The sequence below is a fragment of the Neolamprologus brichardi genome, chromosome 9 (assembly GCF_056152115.1).
Source record: "Neolamprologus brichardi isolate AB-2024 chromosome 9, ASM5615211v1, whole genome shotgun sequence".
Lineage (NCBI taxonomy): Eukaryota > Metazoa > Chordata > Actinopteri > Cichliformes > Cichlidae > Neolamprologus > Neolamprologus brichardi.
Window position 1 is genome coordinate 36,140,327 of NC_142112.1, and position 24,387 is coordinate 36,164,713.

General features: G+C 39.8%; 2 protein-coding genes across 2 annotated transcripts; one reads left to right on the forward strand and one right to left on the reverse strand.

Annotated features, from left to right (window-relative positions):
* The first annotated feature begins 2,489 nt into the window (after positions 1-2,489).
* On the forward strand, positions 2,490-18,520 carry LOC148101578 (uncharacterized). Its single transcript, XM_087846477.1, has 4 exons — positions 2,490-2,721; positions 10,321-10,426; positions 13,162-13,758; positions 14,977-18,520. Exons 2-4 carry the CDS (start codon positions 10,409-10,411, stop codon positions 15,547-15,549), a joined length of 1,188 nt encoding a protein of 395 aa, XP_087702603.1. The 5' UTR covers positions 2,490-2,721; positions 10,321-10,408; the 3' UTR covers positions 15,550-18,520.
* On the reverse strand, positions 5,576-8,081 carry LOC148101579 (uncharacterized). The gene is made up of 4 exons (XM_087845529.1): positions 8,052-8,081; positions 7,050-7,244; positions 6,894-6,961; positions 5,576-6,320 (listed from the first exon to the last, which is right to left on the reverse strand). Exons 1-4 carry the CDS (start codon positions 8,079-8,081, stop codon positions 5,576-5,578), a joined length of 1,038 nt encoding a protein of 345 aa, XP_087701655.1.
* Positions 18,521-24,387: the final 5,867 nt, after the last annotated feature.

A 24,387-nucleotide genomic window follows, 5' to 3' on the forward strand; every position in this document is an offset into this window, starting at 1 on the left:
TTTCTACAATTTTCAATTATTTTTCCATGATGTGTGTGACTAACAATTAATGTACAGGTATTAAACCCCTACAGGTGCTATTAGATAAGTTGTTGATAACCTACAAGTTCACTGAACAGAAAGTAAAATGCTGATTGATGATGGTTGATATGTTTTCAAAACGGTTAGAAGTTTTTCCTTCAAGTAAGGAGATACAGGTGCAGTAGCCAGAGTATTGCTGGGAGAAATCATCCCAAGGGTGGAAGCTCCAGACTGAAACTGGGTGCTGATCAGAAATCTTCAGAGAACCAGCGGGAAGCAGGGACCAGTCCAGGCACAGCTGACAGCCCAGACAGCGGTCAAGGGCCCGAGTCGTGTCATTTGGGGTCCTGCTGCTCATCACAAGAAGATTCCAGAGCCACAGCAATAACCAAAAAGGTTAAGAAAGATCCCTGCGTTAAGACACTGAGGAAGACAACAAGGGTGTACGACGTGCTTTCAACCCACAGCTACATTGGAACGAGAGAGTGAGGGGTGAAAAAGCGCCCTCCTCCAACAAGAGTGTGCCAAGCACAAACTTAGTGACGTGCAGGTTGAGGCTCTGTGTCACTGATGAGGGATCAGCGATGGAACGCAGACAACACCTGATCAAACTGTCAGGCAGTTTTGCCTGAAAAGTTCAGTGTGTTTTCGATAAGGTGGTCATTGGTGGGACTTTTTAATTGTGTCACAAATTATTTTAATTTACATGACTCTCCAATTATCAAAAACACAGGAAAGGTGTATATGAATTGCTTGGTTTCAAACTTTTCTCTAGTTCTGATGTGATTAAAAATAATATGCAAATTTCACAGCCATTTGACTAACAATGACTTGTGCACGCAGGTAGACTGCTTTGTGGACTGTGCATTAGATCCTAAATACCACAGTAAATATATCAACAACTGTTTGTTAAACAGTAGCTCCTTTGACATATCTAATTTGTCCTGACACATTATCTGACACCCTAAATAGGATTTTGGGGTCATTACACTTTATTAAGAGATTTTACAAGACCTGAAACATGCTTTGAGGAGCTAGAGAATGAACTTGTTCTTTCAGAGCTATTTGTGACTGATTGTTTTGTTTTCCCCAATAACATCACTGATGTGGGGAAAGTAAAGACGTTTTTAAATCCCTCCAGGATGTTCTAAACTGTTTTAAACAAACTGATTACCTCACAAAAAAGATCAAAAAGCACTGACTAGATAGAATCTAGATCTATCAAACTGCTGTAAAATTTAGATCAGAAGTGTTTGATGTATGGCGGTTGTCAGAGTGGGGGGGGGGGGGGGGGGGGGGGAGTTATTTGATTCTTATTTAAAGTATTAAATAAAGCTGTTTTGTTATATACACAATGTGAATGTGCTCATAACTGAGTCGGCGCTCCGTATTTTCAGAGTTACGAGCCTCATTCAGCGTTACTGTCTGTATTGATATATTGCAGGATGACGTAGAGTGCAGAGGGGTTTTTGCAGCATGCTTACACATACACATGATAATGGGTAGAGCAGACACGAGACAAGGTCAGGACGTGGACAGAAGAGGATTAACTAAAGAGTTCAAGCTCTCATTTAGCAGGTGAACAACTAAAGCTCTTTCATATTTCCTTGTGTAATCTGTTGTTTTAAAAGTTTTTCCTCATTATAATTCAGATGCAGATTCTTCCCTCATCTTCCAGAGAGGAAGTTTCTTCATCCTGGGCAGATGTCTTTTCTTCAAGGGCAGAGGACTGCTTGCTGTCCTTGCTCTCTGACCAGATCATATAGGCAGTGCTTGAAGCAGTGATGACCTTCTTGCTGTATTGCCAGAATAAATGATCTGGAAGCTGTTAGGCTTACAAAAAGTGTTTGTTGTCATTTGCACTGCAGCTGCACATTTGAACTCTGTAAAATGTCCTGTGATTGTTGTTTTTTGAGAGTTAATATTTTGGGTATGGTCTCCTTTTTTGAAAAATACACAAGTAGAAGTGCTTTTAGCATGTGCTTCAAAGCTAGGTTTGACTGGGATCCTCAAAGCTCAATACCCTGCACCAACAGAAATTCACTGCAGCCTATGTAATATTTGATGCATCATTCTTTATTCCAGTCTATCTTGCAAAAACATGTGCCGCAATGTCATGCACAAACACAAACAATTAGATCCTTAAGATCAAACCTATATCAAAATTGTTTCATTATTTTGGTCCATTGGAGTGTGGTAAGCCATCAAATGCCGCTACTAGAAATTTTCACGTGTTGAGTTTAGAATGAAAGCATTATAGAATGATAGAGCCCAGAGTGTTAAAACATTCCTTACTGCAAAAGGACTCAAGAAGTGAAAGTTATCAGGCCTTATTCTGGTTTTTAAAAGAGAGTAAATTGTCTGTGAGGATTTGAGCAGGTGGTGGCGGTAATGCACCATTTTGTTGTTTGACAACTGCCAAGAAAACCTAGAAGTAAAAGAAGAAGAAGGGGCGGAGCAAAGTGTGGACGCTTCAAGAGAGGTGTTTGCGCAAACGGAGCTGGATTTTCATTCAAAGCGAATAAAGTAGTACCAACGTTTGGATCGATATCTGCATCGATCTGCTCACCCTTGTCTCCTGGATCGTAGCTGAGATCAGCGAGAACCACGTGGGTCTCTGCTCCCTGATCTGTTTCCTGTGTTTGGAAAGAGTTCCAGCTTCATCACGGAGTTTCTCTCGGTTTGTGGGCTCATCTAAAGGTAAGCACCGAGCTAACTTTACTGTGAGTTCAGTTCATGTTGAGTTTAGCTCCTGAATGAGGTCTTCTGCTGCTCTCCTCGGTGTCTGTTCACAGTTTATTGTGAACACGTTGAGAGAAGAGTGAGAGAGTGTTTGGAGAAAAACACCAACTAATCATTAGCTCAGCATGCTGGCAGAAAGTTGGAGCAGAAAAGTCTTTTCATTGTCCCTGCAGCTGTTTTTCTGCATGCACCAAACCTCTACAGCCTCATTTCTATTTGAAGTGATAACAGGAAATGGATGAGAGCGATCTGCTGCAGTATCAGAGTCACAATAAACTTTATTGTCCAGCTGCTGTGGATGAACACATGAGAGGAAGTGAACTCCTACAAAGTCTCATTTTAATGAGTGTGGCTGCTGTAAAGTGATGCACAGGAAGATGTTAACAAAAACTAATGAAACAGAGATGAAAGTAAACAGTGTTCATATTTGAAAGCACAGAGAATAAAAATATATTGTGGTGGTGTTAATTTCTCCCAATTCTTTCGATCTTTGGGCTGAATGAAGGACAATACTCGGTGTATAAATGCTCAATCAACAATTACTTTATTACATACAATTCAACACCTTTGATCACAAACCATCCGGATGGGGAGACATGCATGCAGAGGGTCACAGCAAATCTCCAACTGGTGGAGGGTTACTCAAGCCCCCACCTAGTCGTAAAAGCCTAAACATTCACATTCTTTCTCTCTCTCAGTGAGCCTAAGTTATGACCTCGGCTCCCCTGTTTATCTGCTTCCAACAAGGGGTGAAGCTCCTGTGGAATGTGCTTTGTGCTCTCTGCACACAGTATTCTCTTCTTAACTCAGCAGTATGAAATGTCATGAGACAGTGTAACTCATTCACAGTAAATCAACAGTATAGGATAATACAAACCTATCTGATAAATCTAGTGATTCTCACATTCTTTTTAATTCAGACACCCACATGATCCTTGACTGTACAGAGCTGAGGTGTCAGACACCATCCTCACCACTTCTCCAAAGTGAAATGTACTCTTCGTACAAATCCCACTGTACGATGAAAGCCCTGGTTGGCATAGCTCCACATGGTCCAGTGACATTCATCTCTAATCTTTATGCTGGTTCGTTTAGTGACAAGGAGCTATTCAAACAATCAGGCATTGCTGAGAAGTTGACTGAAAACATGGCAGTGATGGTAGATAAGGGTTTCCTAATCACCGATTGTTGTAAATGCAAAGTGTACTGCCCACCATTTCTATCTAAGCAGAAGCAGATGCCAGCATACCAGGTTACGGAGACGCAGGCCATAGCCAGACTCCGGGCACATGTGGAGCGAGTCATTAGGAGGATCAAACAGAACAAACTTTTTGATAGCATCATTACCATATCACATGTTTACAACATCAACCAACTGTTTGCAGTAGCATGTATGCTGTCAAATTACCAGAATACAGCAGTAGTTAAAAAATGGGTTAAGTGAGACAAGATGGATTTTTTCCCAAGACACCAGTGCCAGTACAAGTAACTTATGGAAAATGACCTCCAGCTGAGGCCACTACAGTTGCATTTCTTCCTTCTCAGCTGACAATACTTGATTACAGAACTGGTACTTGAGTGCTGATAGTTGAGTTTCAGTTATTGATAATTCAAATTCATTTCAAATGTTGAATGTTAATAATACTGTTTAATTATACTACTATATTACTATTCAGATTCAACAAAATTGTTTATCAAAATTATAAAGTAAATCACTAAATCGTTTTAAAATCATAAGTGACATTTAGCTTTTGTAACATCAAAAATGCCATTTCTCATTTTCTACATTCAGTTGTGTTATTGTCTAAATGTATATCAGTATGCTAGGCATGGAGTTTTAAATACTTACCATGTAAATAAGTTCTGCACAAATTCAATGTTTTAATGTGTGTTTTTAAAAAATGAAATTGATGCCTGATAGGTTTGTAGCTTGAACCTATTCGCTGGAACGTTGAAGACAATATAATTACACAGCAAAGCAATACACGAGTAGGCAAAGTTCTTCATGTTTCTCGTGCACGGGAGAGAACCGGACAAACGCCGTTCCTTCGCTTGACCCCAGTTGCTCTCGTCCGCTCCCCCATAACACTGCTCTTTTATTGAGGTTACATGAATATGCATAGGTTCATTAACATACGACGTATACATACACACAAAGAGTACCTTGCCTTTGTGTGTGTGTGTGTGGTCAGAGTGTGACCCCATAAATGACTTCCCTAAATGTGCTGGTCTGGAAGTCCAGCAGTTCATCTAAACAAAAGGCACTTAGCCTAAAACAGATATAGCTACGTTTATCCTACCATAAAACAATAAGAGAAGGTACGACCTCTCCTATGCTCCCAGGATCAAACCTCTACCAATCTAAAACTAATTATAAAACTCTAAGCATATATAAGTAGATATTTCTAAGCATAAATGACAATCAACAATACAAAACCTAACAATGCCATTGCTTAAATAACAGTTTATTGATTTCACATAAAGGTAACATGTAACAACAAGTAACAACAAAAGAATTCATGAAATATATTGCAAATAAAACATCAGTTATTTTGTTCCAGCCAGCCTGAAGGATCTGTTTTCCTTTTTGCTATGTTTTCACTGTTCATTTTTCCAAACACAGGTATCTTGGCATATATATGTAAAATAAATAAATAGTCTGCCTTTTCTCTGATTGCCTTGTGCACATCTGTATCCATGTATATTCTTTGCACTAGGTAGTCCTCTTGAGCCCACACAACAAAGTCACACCACTGCATCCCACTGATGAGCAGTTGTCCTTGCACTTGCCAGTAATATGCGTGGCTCTTTTTTAGTTTAGGGGTACCACGTTCCATCTGCACATATTTGCAGTCAATAAAGTTTTGTACACTGGGACATTTGAATTCGACGAAGCCAAAACAACACCATCAGGAGATGCAGCAAGCCAGGGGGCAATGGGGTGAATGACCAGACCACAGGGTGTGTAGTTAACATTCATTAGCCTACTATACTCTGCTGCTATTGCAGGCTCCATCTCAGTTCCTCTCCTCATGTCTGCTGTCTGCCTTGTTCCCTTCAATATACGCTCTGCTAGTGACTCTGCCGAGCTCTGGCCTCTGACGTGACACACCTCCCGAAACCTAGTGGCAGTCACTCTGGGCCTGCGGAGCTGATGCCACTCAGACGAAGAGCTTTGCTCACGTGTAGCTTTCTCTATTTTGTGAGCCATTTCCAGAGTTACAGACAAGCTTTTCAGATGCAGAAGCTCTTCTTCTGAGCACACAAACACACAATCTGATGGCAAGATGTCATACCCCTTCAGAGGCAAGTGCGGTGTTGGTGGTGCATCACGGTGTAGTGTGATGTACCGGGTTGTCAAAACCGGCTGCTGATATGACCGAACACTGCCCTCCTGCACCAGTCCAAAGGCACTTTCCACAAGGGGCTTGTCAGGTCTCATGTTCATCGTGGTCACAAGTGGCCTGTCCTCAATATTCAATTTTGCATATGCGTCCGTTATTCTGAACAAGCAGGGATCTGGTAACAGACCCACCATGCCTCTGTAGAAGCCACTCCTAAAGAAAACATCAATGACAATAATGTAAGGAAGAAGGTTATTATACTGAACAACAACTAAACTAAAAACTAAAAGGTGTAAAACAGTGGTGCATAAGTTAGAGCAGGGGTGTCAAACTCAAATACACAGTGGGCCAAAATTCAAAACTGGAACAAAGTTGCGGGCTAACGTTAATATTTATTGAAATATATTTATTCCTCCAGATATAAGAATTAATCTTTTCTTATGGACTCAAACACATTTTGCTGAAAAACTGAATATGGAACAAGCAAAGCTTAATACTAAACAATATATATATTAGCTGTATAATACCAGTAGGCCAGCTCTAATAGTAATTTGGTATGGCTTCGCGGGCCAAATGTAATTAGGCTGCGGGCCAAATTTGGCCCACGGGCCAGAGTTTGACACCTATGAGTTAGAGACTGGGATGTATATGTACATGACTGAGTTAGCCGTCTTCAGAAAGTGTAATGTTGTATGTAAATTAATGCCTATTCTGACACATGTATGTATGAACAAATAGCAACATACATTTGTAACACATGAAACCAAATTTTACAAATCTAATTACCGTACTCCAGTCTGGGCCATCCTATTTGGTACCAGCTTAGTGAAGATCATGGAGTTGATGGGTCCTGGCTAACAGAAGACACATCTACTATGGATGGTGTTGCTGTTCATATGTAAACATGGACTAATTCAAAAACTTTAACCTAATTTAAATTACCACTGTCCGTGGCTTGTGCCATTGCTGTTCAGATTCCGTGCAGCTATGCACAGGGAGGACAACCGGCACTCTGAGTTGTGAGTAGTGTGCTGTTTGGAAGAGCAATGCCACTGTGTGATTGCACATAACAGCGCCTGCCACACAGGAGCACTGGCTATGTGTCAGTATCACCGGCAAGGAACCCAGAAGCTTAATCTAAGAAGAAAGAACGAAAATTAAAAATGTGACACCATCTTCATGGAAGAGCTGAACAGGAACATAGTTGAGTTTTATGGTTACGTACCCTCCTGAATGCTTAGTGTTTCCTTCTCTCCCTATTAAAACAACTTAATCATCCTTGATAACTGTAATAACTTAGATTGTGTATATTTGCAGTATTAAGTTGTTGTCAAATGTTTCTGATCACCCAAACACACGTTGATTAAACTATCTGACTAGTCAAATTAGGAGTGATAAAGCAGGGAGACAAGAAAAACATTCAAGTTGATGGTCCTTTAGGAATGAACTTAACTAATGCTTAAATGAACTGAACCCCACTGAACGGGGATTAACAACTTTACACAACTTCCTGCCTACACTTAGTCTGTGTGGTGCCTCACTCTTCCTCATTGACCTGTAGCACAGGGCTCTCACACCGACCTCCCCTGACAACCTGTCTTTATTGGACATTGAATAAAGATACAAGTACCATTAGCATTATTTCTGTATTACTCATGTCAGCACATCTTAAACATATATACTTTACACTTAGCAAGAGTAGCATTAGGCAGTTAACTACCTCCTTAGTTAGCCAACTACCTAACGCTATTATAACAGTGTCTAACAACAAAAGTGACATTAGTTAAGAAAACCTCAACTATAGTTTCGGACAACATAAAACACTGTTTAAGAAAACATGTAATGTAGAGAATTGACATCAAATGAAGGACATAGCGGAGTAACGTAGTGTTTGCATGTGACGTTAGCTAGCGTTTCTTTGTTGGTTAATTTACGTTTTCTTACCTTCGTAGTTGTGTATATATGATGCCGCATATACCTTAAATCCTTTATCTAATTTGCTGGCGGGGGTAGTTGTCGCTCTGCAAAAAATACGATGAACATCAGTGATGTTCAATTTTGGGAGCTCTTGTAGGCAGCGAGTGTAGAACGTTGCCATGGTTTAACCGCACCGGAAGCACTGGGGCAGGACTACATAGAACGCGGACGTGATTGTGCAAGTAGTCCATTGTCCAGCTGCTGTGGATGAACACATGAGAGGAAGTGAACTCCTACAAAGTGTCATTTTAATGAGTGTGGCTGCTGTAAAGTGATGCACAGGAAGATGTTAACAAAAACTAATGAAACAGAGATGAAAGTAAACAGTGTTCATATTTGAAAGCACAGAGAATAAAAATATATTGTGGTGGTTAATGTGCAGCTCTTGGTGATTTGGTAGAATCATGTTTTTAATCATGTTGTGGTTTGAATGTTGGGTTTGATTTCATTTTATCTACAGAAGTTTTTCCCACCTGTGATCGTTCAGATTGATTTGTTGGGTTGACTTGAATCATGTGAAGGTTTAAAGCTGCACTTCCACCAAAAAGAATAAAGTATAATCGTGAAGAATGTAAAAATGTCTTCCTGTGTCAAACACAGCTGCAGTCAAAGCAGGAAGGAAAACACTGAAACCACTGATCAAAGCTCATTAATCAAAGACTGCTGATCAATGGCCATGAGTACCATTCACAGAGAGTTGGGGAGTCGCTACAATCACAGCATTTGATCAATGAGCTGTGATCAGTGGTTGTTGATCAATGTTCATGAGGATTTGCATATTAATGCTCAATAACTGACCTCCCAGCCCATTGTTCCTTCAGTGTGTTAGGTTTATATTGTTGATTGTCATTTATGCTTAGAAATATGTGCTCATATATGGGGTGGCTGTAGCTCAGGAGGTAGAGCTGGTCACCTACTGATCGGAAGGTTGGTGGTTCAATTCCTGGCTCCTCCAGTCTGCATGTGAAAAAGTGCTTGTGAGAATGGGTGAATGAGGCATGTTGTATAGAGCGCTTTGAGTACTCTGTGAGAGTAGAAAAGCACTATATAAGAATCAGTCCATTTACCATACTGTATATGCTTAGACTTTTATAATCGATTGCATATTGATAGGATGTCTGATCCATCTGCAAAGACTCTGTGTGCCTCCCAGAGCACTCTGGCATACACACACATCCTAAGGTCATGAGAGAGGTCGTACCTTCTGTTACTGATTTATACAATGGGAGGACACCTACTCTGTGTCTGTTTAAGTATAAGTGCCTTTTGTTTAGGCACTTATACTTAAACCCTTCACAGGGTCACATTTTGCCAGGAGCTGTCTGTGCCAGGCAAACCCAACACAGTGGTGCTAGTTTTCAGTCATTATGTAAATGTACTGTTTATAAGATTGGGGAAACCTGCAGTCACCTGAGACTGAATTGATTCAGTAAAGGGACTCGATGTTATAATCCCTGATAATGTATTGCTTTAAATGGAGAAAATCTTGATTTCTTGGGGGGCGCCTCCAGATCAGGCTGTACCTCCCAGAAGAAGAGCACAGAGGAGAAGAGCGGAGCATTTTTCTTTTCTTTTCTTTCATTCGTTCTTTTGGTTTCACTACCATGAGGTTAACTGCACAGCCCCCAGAAGGTCCTGAGACAGCCGTATCAGTCAACCAGCAACATTTCTAATGTTATGTTTTACCCTTTTGACGCCCCCTGTTGAGGCAGGCCCACCATGGGTTGATCAATCCTGGGTGTGTGTCTCACGGTTAACTGACTGCCTTAGCTGCAGGAGGAGCTGTTCAGGCTGTTGGCTGGGTGTGAATTGTTGATGGAGTCTTTAAACTTGTAGTTGCTGTTTTCCAGACTGAAGCAGAGTCGTTAGCTGAAAACTGGTTTTAGAGGTTCATTCAGGACACCTTCTCAGGCTCTTACAGCCTTACCTGTATCATAACAAAGTGTATAAACCCCAATCCACCTTTAACATGGTCCTTCTCCCAAACCTTCAAATAGGACTTTCTGGCCCTGTCATAGTAAAGGGCTGCTTAGAATATTAGAGCCAATGTCACAAAGTTCCTCCTGAAGTATAAGTGAGTGAGAGAGTTTCCTCACTTTGCAGCACAACACGTCTCACAAGATTTCTACAAGCAATCAGAGTGAAATTTGTACTTTGTGTTGTCAGATGAACATATGAGACACTTTGACTCTTCAGTGCAGTGTGGAGCCTAACAAAGATCTGTTTTGTGTCCCAGCTGATCAGCAGGAGGAGAAGAGTCTGACGGAGCAGCAGAGGAACATTTTCAGCCATCTGGACTCAGCTGAGTCACTACAGAGGAAACAATGAGCTCAACACAGAAGGTGAGGAAAATATCACAGTTTCACCAAATAATCAGTCACGTCTAAAACTCTCATACTCCCAACCTGTTATATGACTGTGTTGTATATTATGTTGTTTTTTAGAGACCACAGCACATGTTAAAATAAGGAAGGTTTATTCATCAAAATTATTAATAATCAAATGGACATAACAGTTTTTGTCAGTTTTACCCCTGATACTGCTGGATAAACAGAAACTCACTCAGGAACGAGGTCACACAGAGCTCAAGTTTTCACTCGCGAGGGGGAAGCAGTTGTCTCCAACCCACTTCAACTTGCTTTCCCCCTGCAGGTTGTTTTTATTGGTTACACACATGAATATTCATAAAGCTTGTTGCTGTATTACCTATGAGAAACTACTATAACTGGTTACAAAGTGATTGTGCTGTGCAAGTGTGATTATACATTGTGTGTGGTTATATGATGGGAGTGCAGCTCTCCCAGATTGTTGTTGGTAGAATCTGTTCTTCTCAAGGCTGCTTGTTCCCCTTATCAATGTCATGCACGTAGTCATATGTGTAGGTTACCTAGATAGCAAACAGAAGCATTCTAGCTTTTTAAATGGCATTGTGTAGCTTTTTAAATGGCAACCTGTAACACATACATTAAACCTAACAGTTTTTTCATCACCCCAAAAAATACACGTTCAAAGCACCACAAAAGCAGCCCGATATGAAACAGAAGCTGAGCTCTGTAGAGTGGGCAATTATAATGAAGCTCTTTATTATAATTTGTAGATTCAAGCTGCTCTTCATATTTTTGGTCAGCAGATGTCACCAAAGAGGACTGTGTTGAAAAGCTTTGAGTAATGAACCTTTTTCAATACAAGCTTCAGTGTTTCGGAAAGCTTCATTTGGCCATCACTGATATAAATAATATTATAGAAATTATCAGAGGAGGCAAAAGTACATTTACTCTATACTTAAGTAGAAGTACAGATGCTCTATTGACGACTCTGCAATAGTTGGTCTCATCACTGATGGGGACGACAAGGAGTACAGAGAACTGACCAAAGGTTTTGTTGACTGGTGCCAGCTGAACTACCTCCAGATCAACACTAGTAAAACCAAGGAGCTGGTGGTAGACTTCCGCAGGCACAAACATCCCCCACTGCAACCACTCAACATTCAAGGTATGGACATTGAGACTGTGGACATCTACAGGTACCTTGGTGTTCATCTGAACAATAAACTGGACAGGTCTCATAATTCAGATGCCCTCTACAGGAAAGGGCAGAGCTCTGTTCTAGGATGTCCTCTGGACCCAGTAGTGGTGGTGAGTGACAGGAGAATGGTGGCTAAGCTGTCATCCCTGTTGGACAACATCTCCCACCCCATGCAGGAGACTCTGACAGCACTGAGCAGCTCCTTCAGTGGCTGCGGCACCTACGATGTGGGACAGAGAGATTTCGCAGGTCTTTCCTTCCCACTGCTGTCAGACTCCACAAGAAAGACTTTTGCAGCTGATCAAACCCACACATGTGCAATAAGACTGCTATATGTGCAATTCTTTTTCTGATGAAGTTGTACTTTTGTATTTTCTTATTCAGTTGTATATAGCATTTGTATTCTATTTTATTCTATTCTATTATTCTATTTTATTCTATTGTATTTTATTTCATTTTATTGCATTCCAGTGTTTTCTAATTTCAGCTACATAACTTTGCACTTTTGCTGTAACGAAACAAATTTCCCACCTGTGGGACTAATAAAGGTCATCTTATCTTATCTAACTCTGACATGAGCACCACAGTCACTGTGCACCAGTCACACACTGTTCTTTACTTTAAATCCATCACAGTTCAGCAAACTAACCTGTTTATCCTGCACTAACCTGCAGAGGATCTTCATGCAGTCTTTAAATAACACAGTTAATCTGCCTCAGATTGTTTTGCAGCATCTTTCACTATCTGAAAAAACATAATGTCACATGTACAGACCCAATATCTGATTTCAACACATGAGGACTTACATGTAAGCTTTAATCTCCAGTTGATCAAATCCCACTGAGCAGTCCTTCCCTTTAAATCTAACCTCTCTTCTTCCTCTCCTGTCCTGTGTGTCTTATCTTTCTCCATCTCTGAGTGAAGTTAGCTCTCTTTCTTTTCTCTCCCTGTGATGTGCAGCAGCTGGACCTTTAGCCAGCAACACACTGTGAGACAAACTGCACACAAACAGTTTGTGTGTTTGCTGATGTTTGTTGATACAAACGCTGCATTTGAAATTACCTGTTTGTTCACGTGCTGTGCAAAAAAGAAAGAAGAACAACGTCTCACTTTAACTCCTGACTATGACTCAGTTTTGCCTCTTTCATCTCTTTTTATGTTTCATACCCTGGTGATTAGTACACATTCAGGATTGTCTTTCATGTGTTACTATTCAGGCTCAAATCGGTTTGATGTTTGAAACCAAAAGTGAAAAAATCTGTTATGTAAATGTAAAAAATACATATTTTTTTTGTAATGTGGGGAGTGAAAGTAAGGAATACAAGGAAATATGATTTTAGAGTGTTTAAACAGTCATGAATTATTTTTAACACCAGGTTGGATGTAATGTGTTTCTACTACCAGGAGGTGGGGATAAGAGACCTTTAAGGTGTTTGGTGCCACACTCCACCTTCAGGTTTAAAACTAGTGTTAATGGAGGAAGTTTGAAGGTTGAGTTTGTTCCACGACTGCATTTCACTCACTGCCTCTGTTTGTATCTCTGTCACTGCAGGACCAACATGGAGCGAGAAGTCAGCGCTCTCAGGAGGCCGACAAACCTCAGAGAAGAAAGGGAGAGAAAAAACACACCTGTGACGAGTGTGGGAAGGATTTTACTGAGAAGTCTAAACTAAAACGTCATCAGGTCATCCACACTGGAGAGAAACCGTTTAGCTGTGACTTGTGTGGAAAGACTTTTTCCAGGAAGGGTTACCTAAAACAACACCAACTCATCCACAGTGGAGTTAAAGCGTACAGCTGTGATCAGTGTGGCAGAGCTTTTACTCAAAGTGGCCACTTACAGAAGCATCTAGTTACCCACTCTGGAATTAAGGCATACAGCTGTGACATCTGTGGAAAAACGTTCAGCCGGATTGAGAGCAGAAATTTACACCTACGCATTCACACCAGACATGATGTGTACTGCTGTGATCAGTGTGGCAAACAGTTTACAGGAGACGCACAGTTACAACAACACATGTTGACCCACACTGAGGAGAGACCTTATAAATGTGACCTGTGTGAGAAGACTTTTAAAGCTCCACGTTACCTGAAACAACACCAACAGATCCACACCAGAAAGAGACTCTACAAGTGCAGTTACTGTGAGGTATGTATTTTTATTTGTCTCTTGTTATTTTAGTCTGACTGTTTGGAACAACTCTGCTCATTAAACTGTGTTAGCATGTTAGCAATTCTACTGCATGGAAAAGTAGCTCTGAGTGATTATTCAGATTTTCATTTCAGTTATTATTTTTGTTTACACAATCATGAAAAACTAAAAGTGCTGAAAATTGATATGATGGTGTTATTTAATGTTCAGGCAGTTTCCTGGTATATCATGACATTGTTTTTATTTCCGCATAAATGGCATCTTGTTTACAGAGCCTGATTCCTCTGCCAGGAGTACATGGAATAAAATAAAACACAAATGAAAATAAGTACAAAACCAAACATTCATTTGTTGTCCCAGTCAGCTGAGTGCTTTAAATGCACAGTTACACTGTCATTAATGCAGTATTGTCAGAATCAGAATTTATTGTTTCTACGGGAAATTATGTTGGTTACAGTGCTCCAGTACAAACAGTAGCAAAAACAGACAACACAAGAAGAAAGAAATAGCACAATATACACACACACACACACTATTGCCACAAGCAGGAATGACTTTCTGTGCCATTCAGTGGTGCTTTTTGGTAATCTCAGTCTCTCATTGAACGTGCTCCGGTGGCTAGCAAGCATGTCATGGAGTGGGTGGGAGGAATTATCAATTCAATTTCAATTAGATTAATCAGAGATTAATAACACATATGATTCAGTGCAGAGAGGTCTATTAATATATAGTGAGTGAGAAAGGTGACTGGAAGGGAAAAACGCAATGCATCATGGGAATCCAACATTGTCTTTATCCTGGATAACATTCACCTCTCCGACACTACCCTAAGGGAGTCCAGCTCCATCCCCACAACATTGCTGGCCTTGCAGCAACTGTAACATGCGCTGGTTGGCACATGCACACTAATTTTTTAAAAAAATTTAAATTAGTATTATTGCAGTGTTACATTAGTAGTTTAGCACTGTGTTGGTAGCCTTTAAATTACCCTGAAAATATTAGCGTGGTAGTACTTCAGTGTAACTCAGATGTTACTGTAACATGAAATAAGTATTGCTGTAGTATTATGGTGGTAGTGTTGTAGTTATTGCAGCCTATTGAGCATGTTAACTGAAACAGTAATTGGACGTCTGCAGAGATGCTCTTCATTTCAGGCGACGTTCAGGATAAAAATGTTGAAGGACTGACTTACACTGTCTTTGTGTCTTTGTTTAGAAGCAGAGCGACCCAGATGGATCCAGTTCTCAACCCTGTCATCACTGTGGGAAAGAGTTTTGTTGTGACCTTTATGAAAAAAATTACATTCGAAAAGACTGGCTAAAAGAACATCAACATAGACACACTGGAGATAAAACGAAAAAATGCAAAGAATGTGGGAGAAGCTTCACCAGATTAAAGGACTTAAAACAACATGAACTCATTCACAGTGGGGTTAAAAAGCACATCTGTGATCAGTGTGGGTCATCCTTCATCACTGCAGGTGTGCTTAAAAAACACAAACGAGTCCACACAGGAGAGAAACCGTACAAGTGCAGACACTGTGACAAAAGCTTCTCACATTCAAATAGTCGTAACAATCATGAACGTACACACATGGAAGGAAACTACAGCTGTGACCAGTGTGACAAGAGCTTCAGGAATCTCAGTTCATACTCCAAACACAAACGATCCCACATTACTAATAAACTGTTTCACTGTTACCAATGTGCCCAAACATTCACTACATTATCTGCTCTGCGCAAACATCAGCGTGATCACTCAGGGCTGAAATCACTCCCATCACTGTGAATCTGCAGAGAAAGAAAGATCCTCTTCTAGTTTCAGTGTCAGAGTTAAAACCCTTGAGATCAGGCTCCACCGAGTTCATCAAAGCTATCCAAGTTACATGGTTTATTAAAATAATCACATTACATCATTTACATTCATGTTAGGCTACTTTTAATTAACTGCTTTAGCCCACAATGGAAAAAAAAAACATTTTGTTCATGACCTGTGTAGGATCTCGCAAAATTAACTCGGGATCTCGCAAAACTTTTGCAAGATCTCGCAAAACTAACTCGCCAAAGTTTCATACATCTCCGAAAACATCGGAGCACTTTTGCAAGTATGTGATGTCTTGTAAACCGAGCAGATATCTGACGTTTGCACAACTACATTCACGCTTCAAAATATCTTAAGTGTATTTTGTGACCCAGAAAGAGTAATATTACAACTAAGTAGCTGCTGCCATTGTTGGAATTCAACTTTTGCGAGATCTCGCAAAAGTTTTGCGAGATCCCGAGTTTGTTTTGCGAAATCTCGCCAAAGTAAGTTTTTTTTTTTTTTTTTTCTCCCATGTCCCCTGCAGGGCTCCGTACTTTTCATATCAAGTGGGCCAAAATAATCTAGACAAATCAAGGCTCGCAAAATTTCAAAATCTCTGGTAGCCCTTCGGGCAGGCATTCTTCAGTTTTTGGTAGCCCAAAATAAATTTAAGTAGCCCAAATAAAAAAAGAATTTTTTTTTACATTTTGTTTCCGTTACAATATTATACATTAAAGTATAATATTGTAACGGAAACAAAAATTAATCAAAACAATTGTTAAAATGCAAATCACAACAACTGTATAAAAATTAAAACCATCAACTCAAATACTTGGTTCTAATTGAACAGAAATTTCTATGAACTTGTAAGAACTGTGTAGGACATGAATCAGTCTGTGTCAGATCCTGAATCTGAAATTTTCACTGAAGTCAGGGGTAAGAAGTAAGTGGAACCAAGATCGAGGCCATTTGCTTTTTGAAGTTTGCAAAGACTGCTACATTCTGCCAAAGGTAGTTCACTCTTTGCAATATAGCACGCTGTTCTAAACAGCTTTTTCAGGAGTTCTTGTTGTGCTTGGTTTATTTGTAGTATGTTTTTTTTGCAATTGGTGTTTGTTCTGGGAAAGATACTGCAGACTGGGCAATAATGCATTTCTTGTATTTCTCATGGGTTCTGATGGGGTCTTTCTTAAAATTACTGGTCCCAGTAACAAAGGCGCTTGTCGACTCAGAAATCAAATGAAACTCACAACACACCTGGCAGAACATCATGTTATTTAGCTCGTCATATTCCAGCCACAGAAATTCTTTTGTCCATGAAACCAAAAAAGCTGCGCTTTCTTTTTGCCTCATAGTCTGATTTGTCCAACACGTTCTCACTCCCAAAGCGTAACATTTTAGGCTAGGTGACAAATCGTCAACATATTACGTTTTCGGCTACCCACCACGTTCCTAAATGACGACCTCGGAAAAATGAGGAAATGTGAGAACCGTATGGACTCAATCTACACATGTTCGCTCTTTTCCTTCAAATAGCTTAGAAACACGCTATTTAACATCATTTAAGTCCTGTTTAAGGTGAGGAAAAAGGTTATGGTTAGGGCTAGGGATAAGGTTAGGTTTAGGGCTGGAATACAGGGCTGGAACGTTGATTACCGCGGGAGCGTCATTGCACTGGATTTCAGCCATAACCCGCCGCGTTCCTCAGGAACGCCGCGGGACGTGACAAAACGTCGCCATGTTACGCCTCGGGAGTGAGAACGGGCTCGATTTGTCATATCTTTTCCGTTTTGTGATCGGCTTTTCTTTGGCTGCCCCTTCTTCACCCTGACCTGTCTTATTTGGCTCTGCAGAACTAAAATACCAGCCTAAATCCTGCTGCTTTTACACACGTACTTACATAATGATCAGCGATTCTTTGCGCACTCAACCTCTGACATGTTTAAGCTTGCTGCGAGAGATTTCACTTGTCGCGTTTGAATAGTAAGCTAATGAGTGATAAGACGATGTCAGAGGAATTGGTGCGCAATTAATCGTCACTCACCAATCAGTGCTGCCGCTCTCTATACACCGTTCGCGCGATCGCAAAATGAAAGTGAAAGCAAAAAGCAAGCGCAAATTCAAACGCGATTTCAATATGTCACATATTGACAGTGGCTCATCGATGCCAATGACATAATTACTCAGCTACATTGGCGAAAGAATGCAAAAGCACTGACATATATTTTCCTATGATAGCCCGACGGGCAGGGCTGAGTTAGATTTTGGTAGCCCGACTGGAAAAATCGCTAGCCCCGGGACGTCGGGCTAGCGATTTTGCGAGCCCTGCAAATGTTTCTGAAAGGTTGTAGATCTGGAACCACTCTTTCCTCTGGCAGGTCTGCCATCTGTTGTTGGCTGGGTTTTCCTCCATTCAGTTTACAGAATAAACATTTTGCACAGTTGAAACTCCATTTGTTAGGTTTTGTATTGTTGATTGTCATTTATGCTTAGAAATATCTACTTATATATGCTTAGAGTTTTATAATTAGTTTTAGATTGGTAGAGGTTTGATCCTTGATAGTCTGCAAACTTTGTGTGCATTAGAGAGCACTCTGGGAGCATGGGAGAGGTCGTACCTTGTCTTATTGTTTTATGGTAGGATAAACATGGCTATATCTGTTTCAGTCTAAGTGCCTTTTGTTTAGATGAACTGATGGGGTCACACTCTGACCCCCCCCCCCCCCCCCCCCCCCCCCCCACACACACACACACACACATACTTACACAACGCACAGGCAAGGTACTCTTTGTTTGTATGTAGACGTCATATGTTAATGAACCTATGTATATTCATGTAACCTCAATAAAAGAGCAGTGTTACGGGGGAGCGGACGAGAGCAACTGGGGTCAAGCGAAGGAACGGCGTTTGTCCGGTTCTCTCCCGTGCACGAGAAACATGAAGAACTTTGCCTACTCGTGTATTGCTTTGCTGTGTAATTATATTGTCTTCAACGTTCCAGCGAATAGGTTAAAAAGTTTAAATTAAAAAGTTTGAATCAGAAATTTAATGTTAGCTGGCATGATTAACTCTCACTCTCAAGTCCAGTCAAGTCAAATTTATTTATATAGCACATTGAAAACAGCAACTGTTGACCAAGGTGATGTACATTTAAGATCATCAAAAGAGATAAAACATAAGAAGACATGAAAGAATCATAAAATTAGAAGATTTGAGTAAGAAGTAAGATAAAAGTAGTACAAACTCATCCTGATTTAAAAGCCAAGGAATATAAGTGGATGTTTTAGACGGGTTTTGAAAGTGTCCAATGTTGGAGAGGTCTTCGTGTGACAGTTTGTTCCACAATTTAAGAGCAGTCACAGCAAAGGCCTGGTCTCCTCTGTGTTTAATCTGGACCTCGGGACAGCTGAGAGCATCCACAGACCTCAGTGATCTTACAGGAGTGTACCAATTTAAAAGATCAGAAAGGTTGTTTTTTCCTGCCTTGCTTTGTATCATTGTTTGAAGCTCAACCTCACGTGTCTGAATTTAGTTGTTGTTGTACGAACACAACTGATCTGAAATCATATAAAAAAACATAAAACCTACTAGTATTTTTTTTACAGTAAAAACCACAGACATGTTCAGTAAATTATTTTATAATTTGAAATGCAAATATAAATGGTGTATTTTGAAAACTTGTGCACAGATTTTGTAAAAATATACAACATCCAGCACGGCCTGCACGTCGTCCACGTCACGAACCATCTGCCGTGTTTTGCCACTGCCCATTGAAGCTGTTACGTAGCAGCCCACCAGAGCTGTACCGCCACTGGACCCGTGGCAGGAGATACAGGTGCAGTCGCCGGAATATTGCTCGGAGCAATGATCCAAAGGGTTGAACTTCCAGACTGAGACTGGGTGCTGATCAGAAATCTTCAGAGAACCAGCGGGAAGCAGGGACCAGTTCAGGCACAGCTGACAGCCCAGACAGCGGTCAAGGCCCCGAGTCGTGTCGTTTGGGGTCCTGCTGCTCATCACAAGAAGATTCTAGAGCCACAGCAATATATGTTTTGTTTTCCCCACTGGCATCACTGATGTGGGGACAGTAAATGATAACAATAAACTGTATAGATAAAAGAAAAATACAGATCTATCACTCTGCTTAAAAAAAATCAGAAGTGTTTGATGTATGGTGGCTGTTGGGGTGTGAAAATTATTTGATTTTTATTTAAATTATTAAATAAAGCTGTTTTGTTATATACACAATGCAAATGTGCTCATAACTGAGTCGGCGCTCTGTATTTTGAGAGTTAAGAGCTTGATTCAGTGTTACTGTCTGTATTGATATATTGCAGGATGACATAGAGTGCAGAAGGTTTTTTGCAGCATGCTTACACATACACATGATAATGGTTAGAGCAGACTCAGGGTCAGGCAGTCTGAACAAAATGTCCTGAACTAGCAGTAGGATAATAATAATAATCAAAGCTAGACAGAGAGATGTTTTTCTTTTCTGTCTCTCACAGAGGAGGGGCAGACACGAGACAAGGTCAGGACGTGGACAGAAGAGGATTAACTAAAGAGTTCAAGCTCTCATTTAGCAGGTGAACAACTAAAGCTCTTTCATATTTTCATATGTAATCTGATTTTTTCCTGATTATAATTACTAATATTTTGCATACAAATTTCAGACTCAGATGAAGAAGAGACGATAGTGAGAGTAAGGATGACCACTAAGTGTAAAATTGTACCTCTAACACTGGAATGATGCACATAATGAACCTCTCTGAGTATTCATTGTTGTTGGTGTTACTTGGTGTTGAATTAAAACCAAACTCTTTTAGTGATTTTTGTATGATAAACAATAATAAAAGCGATGTAATGGGAAAATTATAGTTAATCCTCACATTTAGATTTTTGTGTTTAGAATCTCACTGTATGATTTTTGTATAACCTTTGCCTGCTTAAGATGAAGCAAGTATGTGTCAGCGTGACCTTGTAAAGAACTGCTTAGCTAGGTGTAATGATGTTTCACTATGTTATCTGCTAACTGTTTTGCTCAGAAGGATGAAACTCAGGGCCAGCGCCGGGAGCTTCCTGCGAAAAGACAGTGGGAGTTGCTCTCTGCCCAGCCACACTCCGTGGGACAGAAACCTGTTGTAACTAAAAGATGCAGAGAGCTGTGTGTGGGGAGGGGGTATAAAAGAGGAGCTGAGACGTCCCAAGGGCAGAGCCGGAATGACTGTGAACTGTGATGTTTGATCTAACTAGAGGTTAGACACGGACAGATGCAACAGTCATCAGCAAAACAAGCCCCTAGGAAACGAGGAATGAATGCTTGTGTTCATCTCATTATTAATGTGAGCCGTAACACCTGAAGGTAAGAGTTAAGTACCATACAGTCACCATACAGCATGCCAGATTATTTCACAGGTAACTGCAGGAAAAATACTTACAGGTAACAATACCTGGATGTGTTTGAGGTCAAGTTCAGAGACTCACATTACCTGACGGGATAAAAACAGCTTTTTATATCAGACTTTAAACGTGTTTATTTCTGCTGTTTAGAAGTTTAGAAGCAGTTTACAGGTCTACAGGTGGTGTACCACCATATATATATATATATATATATATATATATATATATATATATAGGATAAAGGAGGTGGCCAAGTATGCTTTCTACGTTCACTGTAGTGCCCCCTGCTTAAACCTTGTCATAGTAGATGCAGTCCAAAGTGCAGGAAATTTCTTTTCATTGCTAGAATGATTGTACACATTCATATCTGGATCGTGCGTCCATCAGAAATGGCTGACAGTGCAGCAGGAAATGTTTCATGGGGTACGAACTGCAGCGCATTGGCGGAGCGGGGAGGTGGCTTTATGGGCTTAAGCCCGTGTTGTTTTTTCAGAAGGTGTCTTTTGGGATGTCATTTTTTTTCCATAGTTAGATGCCTGACTGACAACTGTATAAAACAAAAACTACACACAATATTCAAAGCAGACTGTGGGAATTTACGACTGTGCGTAAATTCCCCTAATTTTGCTATGATCCGAGCTCAGACACTAGGCGACTGAGCACCGCACTTAAACAAGTGAGCGAGGGGAGAGAAGCTGCTGCCTGCGAGTTTGCTGTAGAAGCGCAGCCAGAGGAGAGCTTAAGTTTGACCAGGTACTAAAGCAAATCATTCGGACTGTACAAATAATGTAAATATGACGGTGAATCACAAAAGATTGATATCAAACTGATCACCTGGCCCATATTACGATACTTGCTCTTCGAGTGAATCAACAAATGGCGAAATGAAAAGCCGAACAACAACAATGCTGTTTCTTTTTAGAGAGTCTTAGGTTACACTTGTGTTTATTTCATATTTTCAGTTGTTACCCTCCGCGGCTTAACAAAGCACTCTAAATCGGTTTCAGTTATGTACTGATGAACATAACAATGGACATAAGGGGCGTCTTTCAAAGAAAAAAATTCAGGTAAACGTTATTTTATATATTATGCTTTGTATGTTGTTCAGTATATTTCTATGCAAAACAAGAAAATTTTCAAAACACAGCAGTATATTCACAGTTGAAACCAGATATTTACATACACTTTATTTTTTTTTACTGTTACTGTACAACATCAATTTAGAGTAAACTTGTTTTGCTTTAGATAAATAAATATTGAAATATCTTTTGAATTAGTTAAATGCCAGAATAAAGAGAGACAGAGCTGTTTTTATCACTTTCATCAAATTTAGGAGTATATATACAGTAAGCTTATTGTATGTTTAATTAATAAGAAAACTCCAGACGATTCCATTCTGAGCTAAAGAAGCTTCTGGTAGGTTAGTAGAGTCCATGTGAGTAAATTGGTGGCAAACCTGTGGATGCATATAAGGCAAAACACAGAGCCTGTTTCTTTGACATGGGAAAATCAAGCGATGTCAACCAAAACACCAGGAAAAGAATTATGGACCTCCATGAGTACGACTCAATTTTGAATACAATATGGCGCCATTTGAAATTAAGAAATATAAACAATATCTCTCTTTACTCTTAAATTTAACCATTTTTTTTTATATTTGTCAATCTAAAAAAAATACACATTTAGCCTGATTTGAGGTTTTTCACTGAAAAAAGTATTTGTGTTTTTAACTGAAGAGTATGTAAATATCTGGTTTCAATTGTATATTTGATGATGTGGTGTTTGGCTTGATTGTCAGCACAAAGAGAGATGGAGAGGAGAATGAGGACAGAACAGAGATGGAACAAGAGCAGGTGAGCCAGACATGACAGTCAAATGGTTGTTTGCCAAAACTCATCAGAACATGTATCTAGTACCTAGTGTTTCTTTTTAGGTTTGTTATTGTTGGGTTTATCTAGGCACAAACTCTGCTGGAACACGAGACCACTAACTGCACAACAAAACAAGGAAAGACAGAGCTCTTTGTCTTTGTGGCTCATGAGGGAAGTCAGCCAAAGTTGAGGAAAAGATTCCTTCACCTGAACTCAACCAACTAAAACTGATTCCTTCGCTAGAGCCCTTTTTATTGTCAGCAAGCAATCATTCATGAATATGCAATTACAAATACACGTGACATTCTTAAACAGGCATATCTGAACAACATCAGTGTCTATATTCTGTTTGTGGGTGTGTGTAGGTGCATGTGTGTGTTTCCAGCCATACTATACATAGACATACGACCTTTCAATTAAGTTAAACTGTATGCAGAAAAGCAGAAGTAAGCATCTTGCTAAACTATAAAAACAGGAACTTGCAATAGGTCATTTAAAAGTGTGAACTCCTGCACTTTAAAAAACAGAAAAGTCTGGTTTCAAAACCTATAACGGAATTATAACATCGAGACTGCTTCCTCTCATCTCATGATACACATGTGCACACCGAATCTTATCAGACCTTATAAGGATATGGTTTTTATCAGCATACAAATGAATATATATTTCTAAGCATAAATGATTACATGTTTCTCAGCACAAATGACAATATAGAAAAACATCTCACTCTTACAGTTATTTTTCAAATTCTATATTTATTAGAAGTAATAAGTTAATAAGTTATGCAGGCTTGTTTGCACAACAAGACTAAATAGTTATATAGTGTAGTGTATAGAAATCCAATATTGTACATAATAATTTTTTCAGAAGTAAGTACTGTATATGATGCAAGTATTTTCCCCACATTTTCTAGATTCTATACCAGTAATGTGTGTAAAATGCTATTAAAAAGTCAATTACGTTTTATTCTTTTTCACCTGTCTTTCTGTCTCCTTTCACTCCTTCACTTTTTAAAGGTTGCCATGTTAGAAAAAAATATTTTGCCCTGCCATGCTGTTTATTGATGTGGTAAATGAATAGTTTATGAAAATATATCTAAATCTGTCATTTATTATTTTTAATATTCAGTAATGATCATGTCTCACCTCTAGTCTTCTCTGTCTTAATTTCAAGTTTCCATCATATGTTGTAGATAGTTCAGGAGGTTAACTCGACCAAGCAGTCTTTGAGTTTCAGCTAAGTACTGTTTAGAATACCAGAATAGGGAGGATGGTGTAGGTTTAAGTTCATTAGATTGATGCATATATACCAACAAGACAGTGTACATCACTGTGACAACAGCGTTTGTTTTCATTCAAAGGCTTTATGGTTTTTCCTTTAATACCTGGTGGGCCGGTCTCTACTCAAAATGCCCGGGCCGATTTTTTTGTCCCAGTCCAGCCCTGGGTGGAGAGAAAACAACTGATCCAAAACTTCAGTAACATCAAAATAAAACGGGATCGTATTGATTTACTGCAAAAAGACTCAAGAAGTGAAAGTTGTCAGGGCTTA